Source organism: Chelonoidis abingdonii, chromosome 7 (genome assembly GCF_003597395.2).
Source record: "Chelonoidis abingdonii isolate Lonesome George chromosome 7, CheloAbing_2.0, whole genome shotgun sequence".
NCBI classification, from domain to species: domain Eukaryota; kingdom Metazoa; phylum Chordata; order Testudines; family Testudinidae; genus Chelonoidis; species Chelonoidis abingdonii.
Window position 1 is genome coordinate 65,010,370 of NC_133775.1, and position 22,369 is coordinate 65,032,738.

At 52.0% G+C, this 22,369-nt stretch overlaps 1 protein-coding gene across 2 annotated transcripts; it reads right to left on the bottom strand.

The window, feature by feature from the left end:
* Nucleotides 1-1,502: 1,502 nt before the first annotated feature.
* Nucleotides 1,503-19,496, bottom strand: MYOC (myocilin). Of its 2 annotated transcripts, XM_032806126.2 has the most exons (3): nucleotides 18,556-19,496; nucleotides 6,416-6,544; nucleotides 1,503-4,101 (listed from the first exon to the last, which is right to left on the bottom strand). In XM_032806126.2, exons 1-3 carry the CDS (start codon nucleotides 19,145-19,147, stop codon nucleotides 3,317-3,319), a joined length of 1,506 nt encoding a protein of 501 aa, XP_032662017.1. In that variant the 5' UTR covers nucleotides 19,148-19,496; the 3' UTR covers nucleotides 1,503-3,316. The 2 variants fall into 2 exon arrangements, with proteins under 2 accessions (XP_032662017.1, XP_032662018.1); XM_032806127.2 differs by lacking the exon at nucleotides 6,416-6,544.
* Between the last annotated feature and the right edge of the window lie 2,873 nt (nucleotides 19,497-22,369).

A 22,369-nucleotide genomic window follows, 5' to 3' on the forward strand; every position in this document is an offset into this window, starting at 1 on the left:
AGTGTGGCCAGGGAAGGAGGCAGGGTGTGATGGAGTGTGTGTCTGGGAGGGGTGGGTGTGGAGGGTGCTGGGCTGTGAGGGTGTGGAGGATGCTGGGCAGTGGAGGAGGTTTGTGAGTGTCAGAGCACTGGGCAGTGCGGGTCTGTGTGGGGCATTGTGTAGTTGTGGCTGTGGGGAAGGGCACTGAGAGAGAGGATGGAAGGGAGAGAGGGGGAATCTGTGTATTGGGGAAACTAGCAAGTGGGGGGTGGGTTCTGCGTGGGGAGATGAGCAGCTGTGGTGGGGCTGTGGGCAGGGGGGTGCTGGGTGGGGGCTGCACAGCACTGTGCATTTGTGATATAAGGGTTGTACAGGGGCTCTGGGCAGGGGAGCTGTGGCAGAGCATGGGCTCACCCTCAACAAGAAGGGGCATGCTGGTAGCCCAGGGCCAGGTGGACCAGTGTGCCTCTGGCTCCGGTCAGGGCTGTGCACTTGTGTGTGTCTGTCTGGTCTCCACCCCACCCCCACTCGCCCAATGTGTCCTGGTATTTTACACTTGCGATCTAGTCACACCCAGTTACTTAGGGTGGCTTTGCATTGGGAGTTGCTCACAGCTGGGCTGAGCTAAGCCACATGCCCATCTCCTGGGTGCCAAACACCTGGGCTAACGCTGCAGTGAGGCTATTTCCATAGATGCAAAACAAGATTCTGTCAGCCCTGCTCTCGGCCAGAGGCTGTCCAGAAATGCTGGGTTTAGCTCCCCTGCTTAAAGGGACCGTTTGCTCCCAGGTGACGTAGAGAGAGGTGTGTTAACATGCAACTTTCCAAGATTTAATGCTGATTCAGACCTTTTTTATACTGAAAGGGCTGACACAAGTTATTTCTTTACCTCCCCAATACCGGAGGTCCCCTCAAGATAATCAAATACAGATGATCTGAGGCTCCATCAGTTAGGGGTTACAGCTAACATATATTCTACTGGCTGTAAAAGGTAATCAATTAATATTTTTAAACCAGCTAATGTTAGTTTCCCAGCTTTCCTGTAATCAGTCAGCTCTCTCTATACTGCAGGCTTTGTCTTTTCTCCATTTCTCTGCCGCCTCTTATTCTACAGTGGCATTTGTTGCAGTCATGGTGATATTCATTCAGTAGACGAAATCCTGTCTCCATTGAAGTCAATGACTAAGTTCCCCTTAGCAATATTAATACCTAGCTCTTATCTACTAACTTCTATGAAGGAGGTCAGTATCATCATCCGTGTTTTCCAGATGGGGAAACTGAGGCACAGAGCAGGGACGTGACTCAGCAAAGTCACCCAGCAAACCTGTGGAAGAGCTCAAATTAGAATCCAGACCCCTTATTTTAGTGTCTAATGGGAGCTGAGCTCCTGAAAATCGAGCCCTGTTTGCAGGGACTGAACTCTCCTGTAAAGGTGGCTTGTGGCCTGGAATTCCCTCCAGCATGTTGCAGTGAAACAAGAAATCTGCCAACAAGAAGCTGCCACTGTGGATTGTTGTGGGGGAGGAGGGTTTATTACCAATCCTTATCACAGACAACTTCTACATAGTCATCAGCACATTGGACCTTTGCTTTCATCCAGGAGGTTTCAATGCAACAGAAAAACGGAGGCAGCTACAGGATTTACACACTAAATACTTCAAACGTGTGTGTTCTTAAACAGCTGTATGCTTAGCCATACCTGCACTAATGCTCTGCCTATCCCAGAGTGTCTAAACTACAGTCTAATCAGCGGAGTTATCTGGATTGAGAGCTAGAAACAGCAAGAACAGTTAGATGTTGCTTCTCTTTCTGAGTTGTTAACCATAATCTGGGATAACTAGAGATCTGTTCGATTGCTCACTGGAGTCAATAGGAGACTTTCCATTGACTTCAGTGGATTTGAGATGATGCCCTAAATTCTAGAATCCTGTTTTTCATGAACAACAACCCTCCTTACTTCTATTTTGCTAAAATGACTTAACAGAATTGTGTTAAACAAGTAATGCTTCATTTTTGCCTTTCATGGAAGGGGAGCTGAGGCAGCCATGTTTCTTGCAGGGCACTAGCTGAACTAGCCACCTACCTGCATGCTCAATGGCTACTGTGAGATGCTGAACAGCTCACTGCCCCTAGAGCAGAATGGACCTATGCTTAGGTGAGGTGTGGATCATTGGACCTGGCCTCCCTGCAGCTTGGGCCCATCTTTGACTCCTGCTTTAATTACTGGCCAATTGCCACTACAAAGCAGCTGCTTGCACTGCAGAGATACCAAGCTGGGTGACTTTCTGTCTTCTCCTCCCCCGTTCTCTGGCTCATGATAATCTGTAGAGGTGGCTGGTTCGCTCCCAAGGGAAGCTTGGTCCTGACAAAGCATGCACTGTGCTTAGGAGGAGAGAGACTGGTAATGGAAGGGTTTATACGCAGCAGCTGAAAGCTGTCTTGCAGAGTGCCCACTGCCTGGGATGTCGAGTCATTTTTAACTCCTGTAGCACATTTCTGAGACACCCCCACCAAGTCAACCCACTAAGGACTCAATCCAAAGCCCAGTGAAATCAGCTGGAGTCTTTCCATTGGCTTATTTGGGTGTTAGAGCTAGGTCTTTAGGCCTTGATGTTCTTCTACTGAATCTAGGTGAGACACAACTTTGCAGAATCTCCTCCTGTCAACGCTACCTTGGCTAGTGCCTGGTGTTGACTGCATAGCACATTCCCCTTGTCTCAGCTGATGCTGGGCAGGAACATGGTTGGCTGATAGTCGCTGGGTTTTTATTAGCCATTCTGTGAAGGTGGTACCCAGCCACCTCCCTCACCTAAAATATTATTTGCCTCCTGCTGTGAACGGTTTGGTCTGCTTGGCTAGAATCGCAGTGTCTTTTAGCCAAGGGCTCAGGCAGGTTTAGTCATTCTAAATCTATCCTTGTGCCATTGGCCCACACACTCCAAATGTTGCATAACCCTGAACAACTTGTTACTTTTTTCTACATTGTCCAAATTCATCCCGTGTGTAATTCAGAGAGAGGCAAGAGGAATGACGCCAGGGCTGTAAATGCCTATGCACGTATGTTCTCAAGTGGCACAAAGTTATTCCGACTCTATTGTTATTTGAGCCCCACTAGTGCTCTCAGAATATGAACCTCTGATCTAGGGCAAGGCCTGGAGTCTGTGCCCAGCTCAATGAGCGCTCTGCCTTAGTAAGGGGCTCACGGCTGAGTCCAAGGAAAGCTCAAAGACTAGTAAGAGCGAGTGTATAAGACTGACAGCTGGCTAGACTTGCCCCTAGCCCATAAGCTGTTAGTTAGCAATGAGCACGATGTGTCCTCCTCCTGCCCTGAGGCTCCTCATATCGTGGAGAGTCTGATGTCATAGGTGACCATGTTGAAATTGTCCCAAGCGAAGAGCTTTCTCTCCGTGGGATTGTAGTCCACCATGCTGCTGTACCCATAGCGGTTCTCGAAGCGGATGCTCAGCGGCTCGCTGATGCTGGTGGCCGTGTGATAGGCAAAGTTGACCGTTGCGTCTGGGGCTGAGTAGCTACTGATGGTGTACAAGGTGCCACAGATCATAAAGGAGTTGGCCACGGCTTGCTTGCGGATGTTGGTTTCCCAGGTCTGCTCAACCTCCAGGGTCTCTGGATCCAGTTTGGAGAGGACGATGGCCCCTTTGGCCTTGTCTGTGCTGTACGTCACCCACAACCCCATCTCATCAACAGCTAAGTCAATGTCTGTGTACCCACCCCAGGAATAGGGGAATTGGCCATGGTAGCCAGCACTGGGGATGTCCTTTTGGACTGTTATCATTTCTGTCTTCAGGTCGTACTTGGCCACCGTCCTGGACATGTGCTGCTGGAAGTACAGGGAGCCCCTGTATATGATGGCTCCGGTGCTCTCCATGGACTGGGGCAGGACGTGGACCTTGGAGGGATAGCCCTTCATGAACTGATCAGCATTTTCGTATTCAAAGACCTGGCGGATGTCAGTGCCAATGGCATAGACTCTCCAGGTGGTCTTGCGGGTGTAGGGGAGAACAGGCTCTGGGTCCTTCATCCACATGCCATACTTGCCAGCAATAGTCTCAGCCCTGCAGAAGGTCACAGGTTCCCCCACCCAGACCAGCTCTCCACACCCTACTCAAGGAAGAGAAAAAAAGACCTTCAGTTATTCTGTCTGTCATCAGTGGCAGATTTCCTACTGAAAGGCTAAAAGCCACACTTACCCAGCAATAACTAGCAGGAAAGATCATTTACTGGATTCTAAGTAAGTAAATAATTCCATGAAGCTGATGGCGCAACCCCCCTCAATTTACCAACAGCAGCCTTCCAGCACTCGTCAATGCACCGGTATTGCCTAGGCAATGCCCCTGAGCAGTGCAGGCAGACAGATAAAAGAGGAGAGGACAAGGAGAAAAGAAGCAGGAATGATAGTCTATGAAGAGAGACTGTGAGGGGTGGAGGGGGAGAGAGAGGTGAATAGTTTGGGAGGGGATTTCACAGCATGGACTTTCTTGCTCAGGTGATATTTAAAGGTTTTAATGATGTGGTTAAGATGAAAGACCAAGATGTTCATCTTTATTCCCCCCCACCCCAAGTGGGACCTCAGCTGCAATAGCCCAGGCACTATGTTTTTTAATAGATCCACTTGGGTGTCCTAGTAACATTTCAGGTAGGACAGGGGAGCATCTGCAGTATTAACACTGATCTGATGTGGCAGCTACAGAGAGTCTCAACCGTTAAATCCTAGTTTTAAAAATGGCTCCTGACGTCCAGCCAGTGGAAGTCAGAAGCCAAGGGTAGGAATGTCCTAGGGACTGACTTTATTTCTGAAACGCGGAGGCTGGGTTGCAGGGCTGAGATGGACAATGTATAAAGCAGCAGCATGGAGGAAAACCATTACAGGAAACCAGCCCAGAAGAGTAAGAGTCTTTGGCCACACTGAACAAAATCAATGAAAGACAAGCTCAGAGGGTGATTTAACAATTCTCCTGTCCTCCATCTGCTACCACCCTTCCGTAGCTGGACTTCACCAGGGGTGTTCCTTTCGATGGCCAAAGCAGTAGGAGGCCTTCCCTCTTCCTCTGTCATACTCCATCTAACAGCACCAGGCACAGGCAGGTGGACTGGGAATGGACCCCAGAGCACTTAGCTACAGGCCACTCAACCAGCACCATCCCTTCTATCGCTCTACCTCTGGGATTAAGAAACAGGTCAGTGACCCCTTCCAGCAATGGTGCTGTCATAGCTGTGGACAGTGCCAGACTTGTCTTGGTGGAGGCCCATTAAGGTGTCTCATCAAAGCTGAATCCAGGGCTTGTTTCCATTGTGTATGGGCCATAAGGGCATTTTTGGTATCGCCAACCCAGCAGATTCCAAAATCCTGAGTCTGACCCTCCACAATCATGAGGCTATGGTTTTAAATAACTTTTGTGGCTGCTTTCTCTTTGCCTTGGGGTTTTTGGGCCTTTTGTGGGCTCTTGCTTCACCTTTTCAAGCTTTTCTCCACTGTCATGCAGGCTAGAACCTTATTTATTTAAAGTAAAGCTGAGCTGCTCATGCCTACAGGCGCTGGGATTTTGGAAAAACACCAAAGTGTGTGTGAAGTAACAAAAGCTGGCAGCACAGCAGGGATGCGCTAATCCAAGAAAAGTGATGCAAGTTTAATTTGTTGCTTAACCAATAATAACAGAAGGAAACATGGCATGGCACCACTGACCTCATTTTAAGAGCAGCCTCCTCATTCTATTAACTCTTACAGCTAGGGGGAAATCCCTGTAAGTTCTGTACTAAGTGTTGTGCTTTATTGCTTAGAGATGGGCCTGATCCCTGGGTTCTGAGTGATCCTGAATTGCAGAGTGGTGGACATGCAGACCCTGCTCTGAATTTTGTATTTGGGGTCCTCTCTGATGGAGTTGTTCAGGGACTGCCTAAGGACAGTGTCAGTGAGTGCCTGAGAGAGTCTCTTTTGGCCAACTGAGTCATTTCCAGGGGACAAGTTCAGCCCTGCTCCCTTCTCTGCCATAGGGAAGACCTGGGGCTAGCCAGATTCCAGCCTGGGCTTATGCTCTGAAGGTGTGCACACTGAGTCTGGCTGCTGGAGCAGGGGTTTGAACTCCATTCTTGGGTCTGGCACCAAGTGGTCATATCCTTGCCTGGATTGCTTGGGGTTCAGCAAAGGACAGGACAGCCGGGCTGGCCAGGGTAAGGTGGGGAAGTGGGATGAGAGAAGGAGACAGAATAAGAAGCAATGATGAAATAGAACCACATAAAAGAGCTGAGAAGCTAATATTCCCCAGCTAGGTTCTTCCCACCTGCTGGCAGTGAGGGCGAGAGGATTAGGAGAGAGGGTGGGGGAGGAGAAGAAAAGTGACTGCAGCAATGGTGCTGGAAGCACGAGGCCTAGCTGTGTGAACCCCCAAGGAAGGAAAGATTAAGGTGATCTTTGTACCAGTGGCTGTGGCCCTAGTGGCAGGGTGGCTGGGGGAGGGGCGCTCCTCGAAGACACTGGAAGCAGGCACCTCCATCAGCTCAGATTTCAGCTCCTGATAGTCAAAACTCTCCAGATCCCACTTGGAAACTGCAGGGCGGGATGGGATAGACACTGTGAGGGTGATGACAGGAACATGGTGAGGACACGGTTTGGTGGAGTGTGGAAGAGTGTGTACACACTCCTGAGCAGGGTTGGACCTACCCTCTCAGCTGGGTACACACACAAGCGCAGCTGCACACATGATTATGCGCAATCTCTTTCTCACACACTCAGCAATTCACTAGCCCTGCCATTAGCATGGTAATGTACATGGGTCAGAGCATGTTTCTGCCTTGTGTCCAGGGAGCTGGGGAGCAACCTTACTTTGAATCCACACACTGCTCCTCCCTGCCACGGCACAGGACCATCAGCACTGTGTGCTCATGTCAGAACCCCTTAGTAGGCAGGTGTGGTGGGGGGGCATCTATCCCCACAAAGGTCTCTTCATCCATCCCAACTCACACTTGGCTGACCAAAATGACCTCTCCCTGTCATGTCAAGGTCTGCCCTATCCTGGGATAATGAGCAATTATCATTTAGGTTTTTCTTTTTTGTTTTTTATCCTAGCACCTAGGAGCCCCAGTCCCACCTCAAGGCTGCATGTGTGATAGGAACTGTACGGTAGCACCTAGGAGTGCCAGTCATTGACCAGCATCCCCCTGTGCTAGGTGCTGTATATTGGATATTACAGTAGGGCTCCTGTCCTTTGCACTGAAAGTTCTGCTTGCAGCTGCCAGGACAGCATGTGTGCCACAGGCATCTCTGGCTGTATGGATGCTTGTTATGGTTTTACACTGTTGCTGAGGTCTAGATGCAGTGTCTGAAAATCCATTCCAGCTACTGGCAGGAGTATCAGATAGCTCCCCTATTTCTGCTTGCTGGTAGAGAATGAACATGCAGTGGCTTCAAAAGGGACCAACCCTGGAGCCTTTGCTTGTGTGTAAAACAAGCATTCAGCTCTCTTCAGATTCTTGCTTAATGTCAGCAGGCATGGCAGTGGGCAGGAAAGGTCTGTCTTTCCTTTGGAAAGTCACTGTCAGGACAAGTTCAAGGCTTGTTAGTAACATAAATCTAACTCACTGCACATCACCAGCACTGTCCTCGTTCCTCTTTCATTCTGTCCACTGAGCTTGTCTGTTCCATGTGTGAGACAAGGCAGCGCATTGGAGCTAACTGGTGTCTCACTGGCTGAATTGGTGCCATGGGACTCAAGGCAGACTCAGTGAGGAGAGGCAGTAGGGAAAGGAGCAAAGCTGTACAGCTGCCGTAGCTGTAGCAAAATCTAGTGCTTTGGGGTTCCTCTTACAGGGTCCCAGAGGAACGTGATTCTAATTGTAAGCATGTTGCAGTGACTCTTGTTCCCCTCTGGATGAATGTTGTTATAGAAAATAAATTATCTTTAATACAGGTAACACTGGGAGACTAACAACTTGGATAATGTCCCAGCATTACGTGGAGAATTCCAACCGACAGGTCAGGTCCAGCTATTTCTTACACATCATAAATTGTTTTACCTTAGCTATGCTGGAAATCCAAAGGGTGGAGAAAGCAATGGCAAACTCCGACAGACTACTTGGTCTTTTGAACCAATCACTTCAGCTCCCAGTGCCGGGGGTGGGGCCTGCTCAGCATATGATGAGATTTCAAACAGAGATCTGACCAGTTCCAGGGGTGGATTTTAAAACTCCCTCTAGAGCAAAGTTAGGCCATCGCTGAGGGCTTTTAGCATCGGACGTCTGCCCAGCGGTGGGATGAAAGGAGCTACGCAGTATAAATGCAAGACACCGTAGTTATCAGCTTGACGGTCATAACTTCTCACAATTCCCTGTTTAATTCTAATGCTTGGCAAAGTGTTGTGACCAGGGTCCTAGTGAGGGCCAGTTATGGTCACTCAGTGAGGGTGAACTGCAAAAAATGGGGCAGCCAAATCCCAAAAAGCTGGTGGATATTTAAATTTATCAAGCCACCATAAAACAGCTTCTTTATTACCTTAGTGGTTACTCAGGAGTCCAAACACCACAGTTCCCTTAAAGTGCTCCAGCTTCCATCCAGGTACCCACATCAAATATGATGAAAATTTCTGTAAATCTTATTTCATCATATAAAAGAAAAGATTCTACCAATCCCAAAGGATTGGACACATTACCTCCTAGGTTACTGAATATTCCAGATCTTACCCAAATGCACGCTACAGCCAATTCTTATTAACTAAACTAAAATGTATTAAAAAATAAAAGATAGAGAGAATGGTTAAAAAATCATTGTACATTGAGGTTTAGATTGATAGCAGAGATGGTGAACTTTAATTGCAAAAAGTTCCTTTAGAAGTCAGTTCATAGGTTATAGTCCAATGTCCAAACATCATATTCAGGGTGTACCAGCATAATTGGGACCTCAGTCTTGTGACTCAAACTTCCCCAGATGAAGCTTAAGCAGATCTGAGACAACAGAATCGGGACTCCAGGCGTTTTTAGATAATTTCATGTCCTCCTTGACAAGTTGGGAGTTCCTCCAGGAACAAAAGGGAATTAGGATGACTTTAAAGGCGGTCCATCACCAGTATTTAACTATAGAATTAATATAAGGCAATCTGCTTGTTCCTCCACCATTCACAGTACATTTCAAAGAGAGAGGAATACCGAGATCCTGTGTTTACAGTTCATTTAAATGCTAGGATGTTCTTTTGATCACCGAACTATCAGAATACAGTGTAGACAGTGACTGTTGATTATGGTGTGGACCCTACGCGCATATATATATGTAAATACACAAAAACACAAACATTATCTCCCCACAAGTCTTTTGAGGGTTATTTAATTTGCAGGATGTTTAACCCTTTCTGGCCATGTGTCACAGTTGTACTTTCAGCTTCCCTTGAAGGGAAAACCTTACAATTAACTCATTTCTGCATAGTGCACCCTCCTGCTTTATGCCTGGCATTGCTTTAGGGCTGGAAAACCTCCCTAGGGGCTCATTAGCAGTAGCTGACTCCAGCCGCAGGTATTTCAAAATTGGCCCTGGGACAAACTGACCAGCAGCTGCCTTTCCAGAAAATGAGCCCAGCCTTGCAGTGGGGAGGGGAAATACACTTGCCCTGTAGTTTTAGAAGTGATCATTCCACAGGGTCTCTACAAAGTGCAGCCAAAGAGCCTGGGTTTCTCATACTTTTGACCATGTGAGCCCCAAGTAGGCAGGGCATATAAGTGTGCCTAACTCTAAGCATGTGAGTAATCCATTGAGATCAATGAGACTACCTGTGTGTTCGAAATTAGGCCTGTACTTAAGTAATTTGTGGCCATGGAGAATAATTTTACACAGGGGTATTAGAGAAAGGGCTATATATCACCAAAGTGTGGTGTGTGTGCCTGTGAACATGGATCTCAGTTTTACTGCTGGACCCTCCCTATAAATGAGTCAAACTCAGCTCTGCAGGTCCTAAAAAGACCCACAGAACAGAAATCTGCTTTCAGGGGCTGGCTCAGGTTTGCCAATACTTTTGGCCAGCAAAATATTGGCATTTCCCTCTTGACCACAGTGCCTCTTACAGTGTTGGAAGAGAACTGCAGGCTAATTGGACTCACCCAAAGGTTTAGTCTGACTGGTGGTGGTGGTGTTATAGGCCAGGGGCATCTTTGCTGGTTACTCCTCGGGCCACAGATCAGCCCATTCAGCTCTGAGCTATGATAGCACAGGAGAAAATGGATATCTCGCCAGCACCAGTGTGAAAAGCTGAACAGAGCTCCCTTTGCAGCAGGGTTCCATCTCAGTGCTAAGTGATAATCCTTCCCCGCCCACTGAAGATGCAGGAGGCCTTCTCCACCCCCTGCAGGGTTTAGCTGGGCTTTATGGCCACTGCATGGATGCTGATTCTCAGTATCCTGTGTCCATCAGCACCAGAGACCAACACCACTGCTCTCCATTGTGGGTGGAGCTCATCTTTCCGGCTCTCCATCCCCCTCTAGTGGCTGGAGTACGTAGGGGTTTAGGAATTAGCTACTAGCTTTAAGCTAATAGAGTGGGGCTTTAGCTCAGATAGTCAAGGGTTGCGGTTTGCAGTTCTTAAGGCCCCCTGGGTTCAATCTCCACTCTCAATTATCTGCCCCCACCCTGATAGTTGGGGAGGCATGCAGGCACAGCCCCAGAACAACAGTAGAGGACGCAAGGTGCCTAACTACTAGCCCAGCAAGGCCAATATATGTTTGGTTTTCAGATGGTGCAGGAACAGTTAAGAGGAGGATAAAGTGGAAATAAAGTTTGTTTATTTTGCTGCTGTTAGCAGGTCCTTGTGGTCCTTAAGGGAAACTCAGATCAGTTACAGCCTGGCTGTCTGAGTCAGCCCAGGCCAAAGGAATTCTGGGGCTTATAGTTCTCGCAGGAAGTATGGGATGCTAGGCAACAGCAAGGCCTGCTGGGAAACGCGATGAGGCTATAAAAGAGCTTTCTTCTGCTTAGGCAGTGGGAGTTTGAGAGTGGGAATAGTTGCTGGATGTAGTGGGTGTTTTGGGCAAGAAGTGCTCTGACAGGGGTCAGCTGGGGCTGTGTAGCCAGTCCGGGAAGGGGATGTGTCAGAAAATGAGTGGAAAGGGCTGGAAAAAGAAGGCCTAGAGCAGCGGTTCTCAAACTGTGGGTTGTGACCCTGTTTTAATGGGGTCACCAGGGCTGGTGTTAGACTTGCTGGGGCCTGGGCCTGAAGCCAAAGTCTGAGCCCCACCGCCCAGAGTAGAAGCTGAAGCCAAACTGTTTCAGCCCTGGACAGTGGGGCTCAGGCTGCTGTTTCAGCCCTGGGTGGTGGGGCTCAGTTTCTAGCCTCCCTGTCCAGGGCTACAGCCCTCAAGCTTTACCCCCTCCCCTGCAGGGTGGTGGAGGTTGGGCTTTGGCCCTGCTACTAAGGGTAGCAGGGCTCAGGCTTCAATCCCCCTTCCTGGGGTCATGGAGTAATTTTTGTTGTCAGAAGGGGCTCACGATGCAATGAAGTTTGAGAAACCCTGGTCTAGAGGATGGGGGCTGTGAAGAGGGAGGGATGAAAGCAAGAGAAGGAAAGAGCCTGAGCTAGAGAAGTGGGGTGAATTTGAGGCCTAGCGTGTGCAGCTGATCTAGGGGCTTCCAGAGAGGGGGAGAGGAAGCCCCCCCTTTGCTCTCCTGTATTGAGGTGGGAAGCCAGGGCAGACCTTGGGGGAGGACAAAGGCCTCAAGAAAAGAGCTCAGGGAGTGCAAAGAGCTGTCGGGTGCGCTGTGGAAAGGGAGATGGAGACTGTCCTCCAAGGCCAAGCCAGAGAGGTGAGCCAGACTCCTGCACACCTACTAATGTTCTGAGCTAAAGTCACCCTGGTGTGCAGGTTTCACCCCTCTAAGCCCATGGGAGCTGTCACTCTGGAGGACAGCGCCTCCTGTGGGCAGGCGGATGGTATTGCACCAGGCGCTCAGTGTGAAAGCAAGGCAAGGCGAGCAGCCTCCTGTTGTGCATGGTGCCAGGAGCACTAGAAACAGTTCAGGGTGTGCGGTTTGATAAGAGAGCAGGGGCGTTGCAGCCACCTGTCTGCAGTAAGGGTGCAGGAGGGGAGCTCTCTTCTGTAGCAGTGGGGAGGGCTTTGTCACACTTTGCCTCCTGGTGTGTGTGGAGTTCTCTGCCTTCACGGACCATGCCAGCTCAGGCGCTCCCTAAATCCACTTGAGAGACACCTGCTGGGCTGAGTTATTGAGATGCTATATGTGCAAACAGCAGTGATAGCTGGCTGGAAAGGTATGAACATTGAACCTCAGGCAGGTCTGAGGGAGAGGAAGAAAGGTGTCCTGTCATGGGGTGTGTCTAAGCCACGAGAGGAAACAGGTTGCAGACTGCTTGGAGTAAAGGAGTTTCCCAGGGATTCGCTGCCTCCTTCCCCTGCCTCACTCCCAATACAGTCAAGTCACTGACTGGAATGACTCCAAGGGGCAGAAGGGCTGTCAGGGGCTGCCAGGGCCAGTGCAACCTATTAGGCAACCTAGGCGGTCACCTAGGGCACTAGGATTTGGGGGGCGGTGTTTTCTTCGGCAGCGACCACGGCGGCCGGATCTTCAGCCACCCTGGTCACTGCCAGCATTTAGGCGGAGGGAGCTGGGGCAGGGAGGCATGGGGAGGACCACCTGCAGCAACGAAAGTGGGGGAGCGGCAACGCAGGGGAACTCCCGCGCCAGCTCCCCCTCCCCCGCCTCCTCCCCGAGCACACCATGGCTGCTTCACTTCTCCCACCTCCAGGCTTGCAGTGCCAATCAGCTTAGGCGCCGCAAGCCTGGGAGGTGGAAGAAGTGAAGCGGCGTCGGCGTGCTCAGGGTGGAGGTGGAGCAGAGGTGAGCTGAGGCGCGGGGGGGGGTGTGCCTCAAGGTGGCGGGGGAGCTGCCACGGGTCAGGGGGATGCCTCAGGGTAGGGGCTCGGGGATGGGGGAGGGTGCAAGCTGGAAGTTTCGCCTACAGTGCGAGACATCTTTGCACTGGCCCTGGGGGCTGCTGTCAGGTCACATGGCTGAGTATAGTGCTAGGGGGTGCCCAGGCTGGTGCAGCTGACCCACAGGACATGATCGCTCTGGAGCATGGTTGCACTTCCTTGTGCTATGTGGAGAGGTTAATGGAGCCTGATGGTCCCATAGCCACCCAGCCCTGTGGCCAGTCTCCTTCCCAGAATGAATTAACTCCACTGACCAGAACAGAGATGATAAGAAACCCTCAGCACTTTGCTCTGTTCTGATCAGGGACAGGGGCAGAATTTAAGTGTCCCTCTCCCCAAAGCTTTTGGGAGGGGGGCACGGTTGGGATTCAAGGGTTCTGTTCAGGCCTGGTTATAAGGGAAACCCTTAGAACAGGGCCCCAGAGGTAGGTGTAGCAGGACAATGGGCCAGTCGACTGTCAGAACACTTTAATCACTGGATAGGGCACCATGATCCTCTTTCTTGCTGGGTAGTTTCTACTTTGCAACCAGGAATCCATCGGGGCTGCTCTTGATTATCCCCTCCTGGCTTGGCCAAGTTCTAAGCTAGAAATGGCTGCAGGGAGAAATGGACGTTATGGTGTAACTTCACCTTAAGGTGCCTATGGCTTGTGTGTGGGTGTTCGACGATGAAGCAGCAATTCTGTATTTGCTCAGATGAGCTGAAGATGAGACACTTTATAATGGTTCCTGTGATGGCAGAGTGGTGGATTGGTGACTTGGGTGGCACTTCTGTGGACACCACTGGATGAGGGGAAAGAGAGGGAGCTGGACCATGAGCTGGTGTAAATCAACCAAGCTCCTTCGATCTATCCCAGCTGAGCGGCTAGCCCCCTGCATTTTCCTAGCCACAAAACAATGTGTGCCTTTCTCAGCCTTGAGGACTCTCTTATTCAGATTAAGGAAACAAATAAGATCTCCAGGGGAGAGGGAGAGCACACAGCAGTCTGCTCAGTAACACTCTGCAGCTGAACAGAAACACAAAATGACAGCTGCCCCTCAAGGACAGCTATATTCCCAGTGCCGTACTGATCTGTGTTAAGGTTCCAGTCATATCTTCAGAACCGGCCACTGAGTTTGTGTTGGCCTTTGTCTGTGTGGGAGTCCTGTGCGCCTCTTGTCAGGAAGGGCAGCTCGCAGTAGCTCCTCATCTATGGTTGACCCGCTAGAGTGCCTAGTGGTCTGGACATGATGTCATGGGGTGGAAAGTGTGGCTGAGCAGGACTGGGCTCACTGGATGGAGCTCAAACGGTGCTGAGTATCTCAGATACCTGCAGTGGGACAGGCGCAGCAGAATCTGAGTCCTCAGAGGGACAGGACTCACTCTCAGGGTGATGCAGCCCTTTTGTGCAGAGGCTGCAAAGCAGCCTAAGGGCCCCCTCGGGAATATCCCTGCATGGGGGAGGGCACAGCTGCTGTGGCTGGCTATGTGCATCCCTCCCACAGGGTCCACTGGTGTGGGAGGCATGTCAGGGGCTGGGGGTGGGGATGGCATGGCTGAGGCTTTCCCATAAGCACTGACTCTGTGGGTGCTCCAGGCTCAAGCACCTGTAGTAAGTAAAGGCCCGGTATGAGGCCTGAGCTAAAGTAATGGTCAAGACTTTGCTATCATAAAGCAAAGTTAAGCTGTGAGCTAGAGGCAGGCCCTGCTCACAGAAGCTGGCAAGGAAAGGGCTGATGCTGCAAGAAGATACGTACCTAAAAGGTACTGAACACTAGAAACCAGAACATTCACATATTTGCACATTCCACACGGATAACAAGGAACAGGCTGACCCATCCCAGTAACAGGGCCAAAAGGGTAATATGATGGATAGAGTTGTTTTGTTCGAACCAACATGTACAAGGTGAGAGGTGGCACCTTACTACGTAGAGGGGCTGCACCTCAATACGTCAGGAGTGATGTGTAACTTGTTTGTACCTGTGTATAAGAATGTATCCCTGTCTTTGTTCGGCCGAGGAGGCAGTGGAAAGTCCCGCCACTGACTGAGCCGAGTCCATTGCCAAGAGGCACTTTCTCGTAGTATGCCCTGTGGAGTAACAATCTAGAGGGAAATATCATTGTGTCCATACGGCAATAAACCTGGTCGACGTGCCTTCGTACCTTACTAGACTTTGTGGTCATTGGGGGTTCTGTTTGAGTCTGCTGTGTCAGCCATCTGCAGAGCTGGGGCAGCACACACGAAAGAACACACGCACGCAGCCAAGTGATACCAACATTGAACAGAGCAGAGCACCACACCGGTAGCATCTGACAACAGCACCCACTTAAAAAAAATAGGGGGTGCTCAGCACCTGCAGGGCTGGATTAATTTTCTGTGCACCCCAATGCCTGGACTGTGGCCCTTCCACCTGTGCTCTGTCCCAAGCCCTTGTCCTCACTCAGCCTCTTTCCACCCTGAGGCTCCACCCACACTGAGCCTCTCCGCCCTGAGGCTCCGCCTCTGCTTAGCCTCTTTGCCCAAGGCACCTCCAATCTGAGGTCCCGTCCCCACTTAGCTTCTTCCTCCCCAAGGCCTAGGGTGACCAGGTGTCCGGATTTCACCCAGAAGACCCGGTCAAAAAGGGTCTGTGGCAGCTCCGGTCAGCACTGCCGATTGGGCCACTAAAATTCCAGTCAGCAGTGCTGCGGTGCTAAGGCAGGCTAGTCCCTATCTGTGCTGGGGCACCACGCTTCACCCCGGAAGTGGCCAGCAGGTTCAGCTCCTAGGTGGGGGAGCCACGGGGCTCCGCGCGCTGTCCCTGCCCCGAGCACCGGCTCTTCACTCCCATTGGCCGGAAACCAGAGCCCCCCTCTCACATCCGGAACTCCTCATCCCCAGCTCCACCCTATAGCCCTCACTTCCTCCTGCATCCCAACCCCCGCTTCAACCTGCAGCTCTCTCCTGCACTCTGAATCCCTCATCCCCATGCCCCAGCCTGGAGCCCCCTCCTGCATCCCAAACCCCTCATCCTCCATCCCATGCCAGAGCCAGCACCCTCAGCTGGAGCCCTCACCCCCTCGCACACCCCAACTTCCTGCCCCAACCCAGAGCCCTCTCCCACACCCTGAACCCCTCATTTCTGTCCCCACCCCCAAGCCTGCACCCCCATTTAGACCCCTCACCTTCTCCTGCACCCCTGCCCCAGCCCAGTGAAGGTGAGTGAGGATGAGGGAGAGTGAGCCACCGAGGGAGGGGAAACGTAGTGAGTGGGAGTGGGGCCTCTGGGAGGGGGTGGGGCCTCGACACAGGGGCAGGGCTAGGGTGTTCAGTTTTGTGCCAATAGAAAGTTGGAAACCCTACTGAGGCCCTGTCCACCACTTTCGGGGGCGGAGAGGCACACCCACCAGTAAAAACACAAGTCAGCACCTGTGGGCTTTCCTATGCCTCAGTTATCATCAGGAGACAGAACCCGCAGGAGAGTTGCTACAGCTGGGATGCTAGTTAGGTCCTCCGTAGGGCTGCCCTGACCTGCACTGCAGGTCCAGCACTTCCCTTTTTGGGGGTGTCTGGGAACTGGGAAGTCACTGCTCCCATCCCAAGACTCCATGGGCGGCAGGTGAAGCTTCTCCTGGGGGAGGCTAGCTCCCTGTCCCTCCTCTTCCACTTGGAGCCCCACCCACACTCCGCCCTCGCCATGTGCATCCCTCCTCTCCTCCTTCTTTCCCCCCTCCTCCACGCTCAGATTCCCCACCACTGCTCACCACATGCATCCCTCCTTCCTCTCGTCCACCCACCTCCCCACTTGAGCAGGGCAGTGGGGAGAGGACGCAGCAAGCAGCAGCAGCCAGGCCAAGTGGGGAGAGGGCCAATGGATGAGTACAGGAGGAACTAGGATGACCAGAGAGCAAGTGTGAAAAATTGGGACAGAGGGTGGGGGGTAAATAGGAGCTATATAAGAAAAAGCCCCAAATATCGGGACATCTGGTCATGCTAGGAGGAACCAGCGAGCAGTGGCGGGGACCTCCAGAGTGGGAGGTGAAGTGCTGGAGAAGAGCAGCCAGGCAGCGGCAGGTGAAGAACACTGAGCTTTATATACGCCATGCAGGTTTCTGGGCGACTGAGGAGGTAATATCTGCTACTTAGTGTCCAGGTTCACCCATAATCTCCCTGGGGAGTCCAAGGGACCCCGGTAGCTGAGTAGCAGATACTGCCTCCTCAGCTGCGCGGGGAAACTGCAAAATAAGCAAAACCTTCCAGCGGAAACCCTTCCCAGCAGGGAGGGAAAGAAGTGGGGCCACCACGGCCCAGGTGTCTGGCAGCAGGGTGGCAGTGGCTGTGCCAGGGGAGGCTCAGCACATTCACAGGGAGGAGTCGGGGTCTCACTGAGGTTGCAATGTCCTCTGCCCAGCAGCAGGATTTCTAGGTTCTTCCCCGGCAGGAAGCTCTGTTTAATGCCCAAGACGCTTGCACTTGCGGTGTCTGTCTTATTGCTCCCATCTCGGGTAAGAGCTGTAGCCTGCTGGCTCCCAGCTCCATTAATCCCACGTGTCCCAGGCTGCACAGCACAGGAATGGGTCCTCTCCTGCCAGTGGGCTGGTGGAGAAGGGGAAAGGAATTGGAAGGGCAACGGTGAACTAAGCACGTTGGGGAGAAAGAGATGGGGGAGAAAGCAACAGTACAGCTTAGGCTATAGTCCCTGGGGCAGGGACAGATAAAGGGACACCTGCACAAAGGCACAGCAGAAGGAATGCCAAATAAGGGCACTTCTGGGCGTCTATCTGTTGGAGCAGCTTGTCAGTGGGCTTGGCTGCAGCCGAGGGACTGTGCGTGCATATTGTAACTCTTTCCCTTCTCTGCAGCGGGAGCTGGGCTCTGGCCACTAAGTTCAGATCTGGGTCTGAACTCCCTCGAAGTGTGGGGGCATCTGGGCCTGGGCCTATCTCCTAGCTAGAGCCTCAGCCCTCTTGGGGAGGTGGCTCCCTGGAGTCTTTTGCTGTTGATTGTTGCTACTGAAGCAGCTGGAAGCTCCAAAGGGGATCAGAACCCCATTGGGTTAGCTACACGCAGCAAGATTGCCCCTGCCCCAGAAAGTCTACCATCTCAGTGGACAAAAAAAAGAATGGGAGACAGATTAAGTGATGTGCCAGAAAGTCTGTGGCAGAGCTGATATTTGATGCCAGGTCTCCTGGCTCCCAGTCCAGTGCATTAACGACCATCCTTTCCCTTTCAGACAATCAGGGCTGGCTCCAGGGGTTTTGCCATCCCAGCAGCCAAAAAAAAAAAAAAAAGCTGCGATCGTGATCTGTGGCAATTCAGCGGGAGGTCCTTCGCTCCGAGCGGGAGTGAGGGACCCTTCACCAAATTGCTGTCGAATACCTAAAAGTGCCACACCACTCCAGAGTTGCCGCCCCAAGCACCTGCTTGATAAGCTGGTGCCTGGAGCCGGCCCTGCAGACAATGGTCTAAGGACAGAAATCGAGCAAGGGAAACTTATTTCCCACACCCCAACTGTACGCTCCAAGGGACAGCCACACATGTCCAGGTGCAGACTCTGCATGGGCATCCTCTGCAGCAAAGGAGACAGCGAGGCCGTGTGGCCTAGTAGGGTTCAAAGGACTGAACCAGTTGTAAGGGAAACTCAGTGAGAGACTGGCTAAGTTCTCAAGAACCTTACCTTCTTGGGAGCCTTGCTGAGAGTCCTGGGAGGGTGCCTCGCTGACCTGGTGATGCTGGCTGGCCCTCAGCCGAGCTATCTCCTGGGTGCTGCTCTCCAGCCTCCTTCCCAGCTCAGCTTTTTCCTGCTCCAGTCGCCTCTTCTCCTCTTCCAGAAAGGACTTCTCCTGCCCAAGGGTGCTGTAGGCAGCCTCCAGTCTGCTGATTTGAGACTCCTGCTGGGCTCTCTCTGTCTTCAGCCTATCCAGCTCTCTCTGGAGCTCCACAGCGGAATCAGGGGAGCCCCCTGCACCCAGCACCACATGCAGCTGGGTCACCAAGTTCTCCAGGAGGCTCAGCCTGGCCTTGGCTGACTCCAGCTCCGAGCGCTGCACGTTGCTCTCCCTCTGGAGCTCCCGGATGGCTGATGTTGCCTGGCCCATTTCTGGACAGCTGGCTTCATTCGGGCTGGGGACAGCAAATGAGTAGATGCATCTACCGTTCCTGTCATTGGCTCTCCTGAGATGGACTGTACTCCCCAGAGCCGCCCGGGCCAGGCCCACTGACAGCAACAGCCAAACCACGAGCGTCTTTGTTACGGATGCTGCCCCCATCAGCACTGCACACGGTACCCGTCAGTGCCTTGGAGCGGAGAGCTGCTTCCTGAACTGCTGGTTACTGAGTGAGGGACGCCCGCCAGCTCACCGGAGCTTCATTTATACAGCTGGGACTTGGGGCAGGCGGAGGGAGAGGGTTGCTGCGCCAGAGCCATGGAATAACAGAAACCTTCCAGAGCTGGCTTTAGAATTTCTTAAAGGAACAGTATCTCTGATCCCCACCTTCCCTCCTGCTCGCAGCCGGACTTTTAGCAAAGAGTGCAGTCGTGTTCAGACTTGAGCCAAAAGTTCCACGTTGGGCTGGGGTCTTTGGGTGTAAATCAGGAGTTGCTCTGCTGAACGCAATGGAGTGACGCTGCTGTAAAATTATCGTGAGCGAGAGGGGAACAGAGCACTAGGGTTTTCTTTTCCAATGATAACCTGTCACGCTTGCCAGCCCAGAGAATCAGTGTATTTAGGGATGTGGGGGAGGGATTCACACTAGACTGCTGTCTGTAAGAGAGGATGGGCTGACGGGCTGGCAGGCAGAGAGTTGGGTCATGCAGGCAGTTGCAGTCTGAGTTTGGTTAAATCTCTGAGCTCTACACATGTAAGGCCTGTGTTTAAAAAAATCTGTGTAAGGGGAGGTAGCTAGCTAGCCACCTCAGTACATGCCCATACAATGTTCCCCATACGCTGAAGTCCATGCTGCTGTGGCTTCACTACTATTGATATCCATACTAGCTAGATCAAAACTAGCTCAGGTATGGATCTCTGTGCTGCAGTCACACACCCTGATTGTGGTGAAGACCTACCCCAAGAGACAGAGGCTGGGAGAAATGTAGCTTCTTTTACCCTTTTGCACTTCTACAAGTGTCAAATCTGCCCACCTCTGGTTCTGCTGGAGCATTCATTGGAGGACTCGGGTGGGTTAGGATGTTTCCGAACCCTTTGCTGAAGGGATGGGCTTGCTCGATCTTGACCAGCACCAGCCTTTCTCCAGTCCGGGGCAGGTGTGCGAAGCTCAGCATGTTTTTTAACAAGACAATTTGTTTTTTTAACTGCTCAGAATAAAAATCTGTCCCATCTTCCCCCAAGCACCTGGGTCGCTGCCCCAGCAAGGAGACCACGCACGATCTGGAGAAAATCCACCAAGTGTTGAATTAGTCAGTTCTGACCACAGTTAGTGATACTGCCCCCTGTTGGATGACTGGGGATATTAACCTTTTGTAACAACACTGCATCTCAAGAGGCGGCAGCCAGAGGGTGTGACTGGAGCACATGTAGACGTACCCAAGCTAGCCTGGATTTAGCTGGCTTGGGTATGGGTAGCCATGAAGCTGCAGCAGCCCGTGCTTTGATGCAGGCTGGCTGCATGAATAATCACCCAGGCTTCTTGGCAGCTTCACCGCTCTGGTTTCAAAGTTAGCTCACTTCAGGCTAGCTCAGGTTTATCTCCATGAGCTGCATCACCCTGCATTGCTCTGTGCCAGGCCTTTACTGAAAGGCACTCCTGCCAGGTGAGACCGTTGAGCATCATGTTACAGACCTGCATCATAAAGCAAAGGGCTGTGAAGCGGAATAGTCAATAGTAGACTAACTGTGGACCATGTTGTTTGTGGCATGACCAATAACCAGCTCACGGCAGGGGTATTAGGAAAAATAGGCTGGACCCTGAAGGCCAGTGGACAGTTTCAAGGCTCCCTTGTTTCCCAAGTGAGTATTAAAAGCAGAAAAAAGTACCTCCAAGTAAAAATGCACACCAAAGCATAGCGATGGAATAATGATACCTCGCTCATGTATGGTGCTTTTCATCAGCAGATCTCAACATACTTTATGAAGGCTGGTTTCATTATCCCAGTTTTACAGATAGGGAAACTGAGGGACAGAGTGGGGAAGTGACTTGCCCAAGGTCACCCAGCCAGGCTAGTAGCAGAACAGGGAATGGAAGCCGGGGGGGGGGGGGTGAAAAATCCACACCCCTGAGTGATGTAGTTCCAATCCAGTGCTTTGTCCACTAGACCACACCAGTAAACAGCAGAGACTAGAGACTTGTTTGCAGGAAATGTGGAAGCAATCAACACAAAGTTGTCCAGCCATAGGTCTGCAGTGTTATACATGCATTATAGATTCATAGACTTCATCAAGTCTGACCTCCTGCACATTGCAGGGCACAGAACTTTTCCACTCCTGTACTAGATATTCCTGGGGGAATTCTGTTCCACTGCACTTGCACAGAATTTATGTCCTCCACAGATTTTTTGCTTTCCTGCAGCAAAATGACTTTGAGGGGGAAGCAAAGGGAAGCTACAAGAGTTGTCATGCCACCCTCCCCAGCAGTATATTTCAGGGGCCCAGGGTAGCCGGCAGAGCGGTAAATCACTGTGGGGCAGGAGGCGGGACTGGGAAAGACCCGGCTGGTGGCTCCTATTCTTCAACAGGCTCAGCTGCTAGTCCCGTCTGGGCTGGAGAGGACGGGACTTCCTCTTCCCCTGCAGAGCATCCAGAGCCGAGTCAGACCCACTGGATGCAGGAAGCTCTGCAAACTCTCCCCTGCCCCCTTTCTGCATCCATCGCTCCTCAGCTGCAGGGGGAGAGGTCCCTGTACAGGTAGCTGCTCCCCCATTCACCGAACTCCCATGCATCCAGACCCTCCTGCCGAGCCTCAGCCCCTCACACTCAGAACCCCGCCCATGACTCCCACTCCCCAAGCACCTGGGCCACCCAGACAAGCCACTGGTACCCAGATCCCCACCTCACCGAGCCCCAACCAGCTGCATCTGGACCCCGCCACTGTGCTCCCCCACACCAAACCCCCTCAGCTGAGTTCTAGCCCTCCAGACTCCCCCCCGCTGAGCCTCAACCACCGTCACCTGGACCCCCCCCCTGCAGAGTCCCATCACTGTTGCACCCAGAACCACCCCCACAACAAGCCTCTGTGCATCCAGATCCCCCCCTGCATCTGGATTCCCCCACTGAGCTGCCCACACCCAGATTTCCCCACACAAAACCCTCTCACCCACACCTAGATCCCCCCCAACACAAAGCCCCTCCACACTTGGATCCTGCCTTGCTGAGCCTGCCTGTCCACACCTGGTGCACCTGGCTTGGAGAAGCCCTAGGGTGTTTCTGGGGCAGACCCGTCCTTGCGCTGTGTCAAGGTTGGGTGCAGCCTCACTGCTGAGTCCATGTTCTGGGGAGTCGGAACTGCACAGTGATCTTCTACCTCTGTGCAGCCAG

Bases quoted from the DNA above. Each gene is read 5' to 3' on its own strand.
- MYOC (XM_032806126.2), bottom strand. From the start codon at position 19,147: ATGGGGGCAGCATCCGTAACAAAGACGCTCGTGGTTTGGCTGTTGCTG. The intron at 6,545-18,555 runs GTAAGGTTCTTG...CCCGCCCTGCAG, and splicing joins TCAGCAAGGCTCCCAAGAAG to TTTCCAAGTGGGATCTGGAG. The intron at 4,102-6,415 runs GTACAAAGATCA...TTCCTTGAGTAG, and splicing joins CACTAGGGCCACAGCCACTG to GGTGTGGAGAGCTGGTCTGG.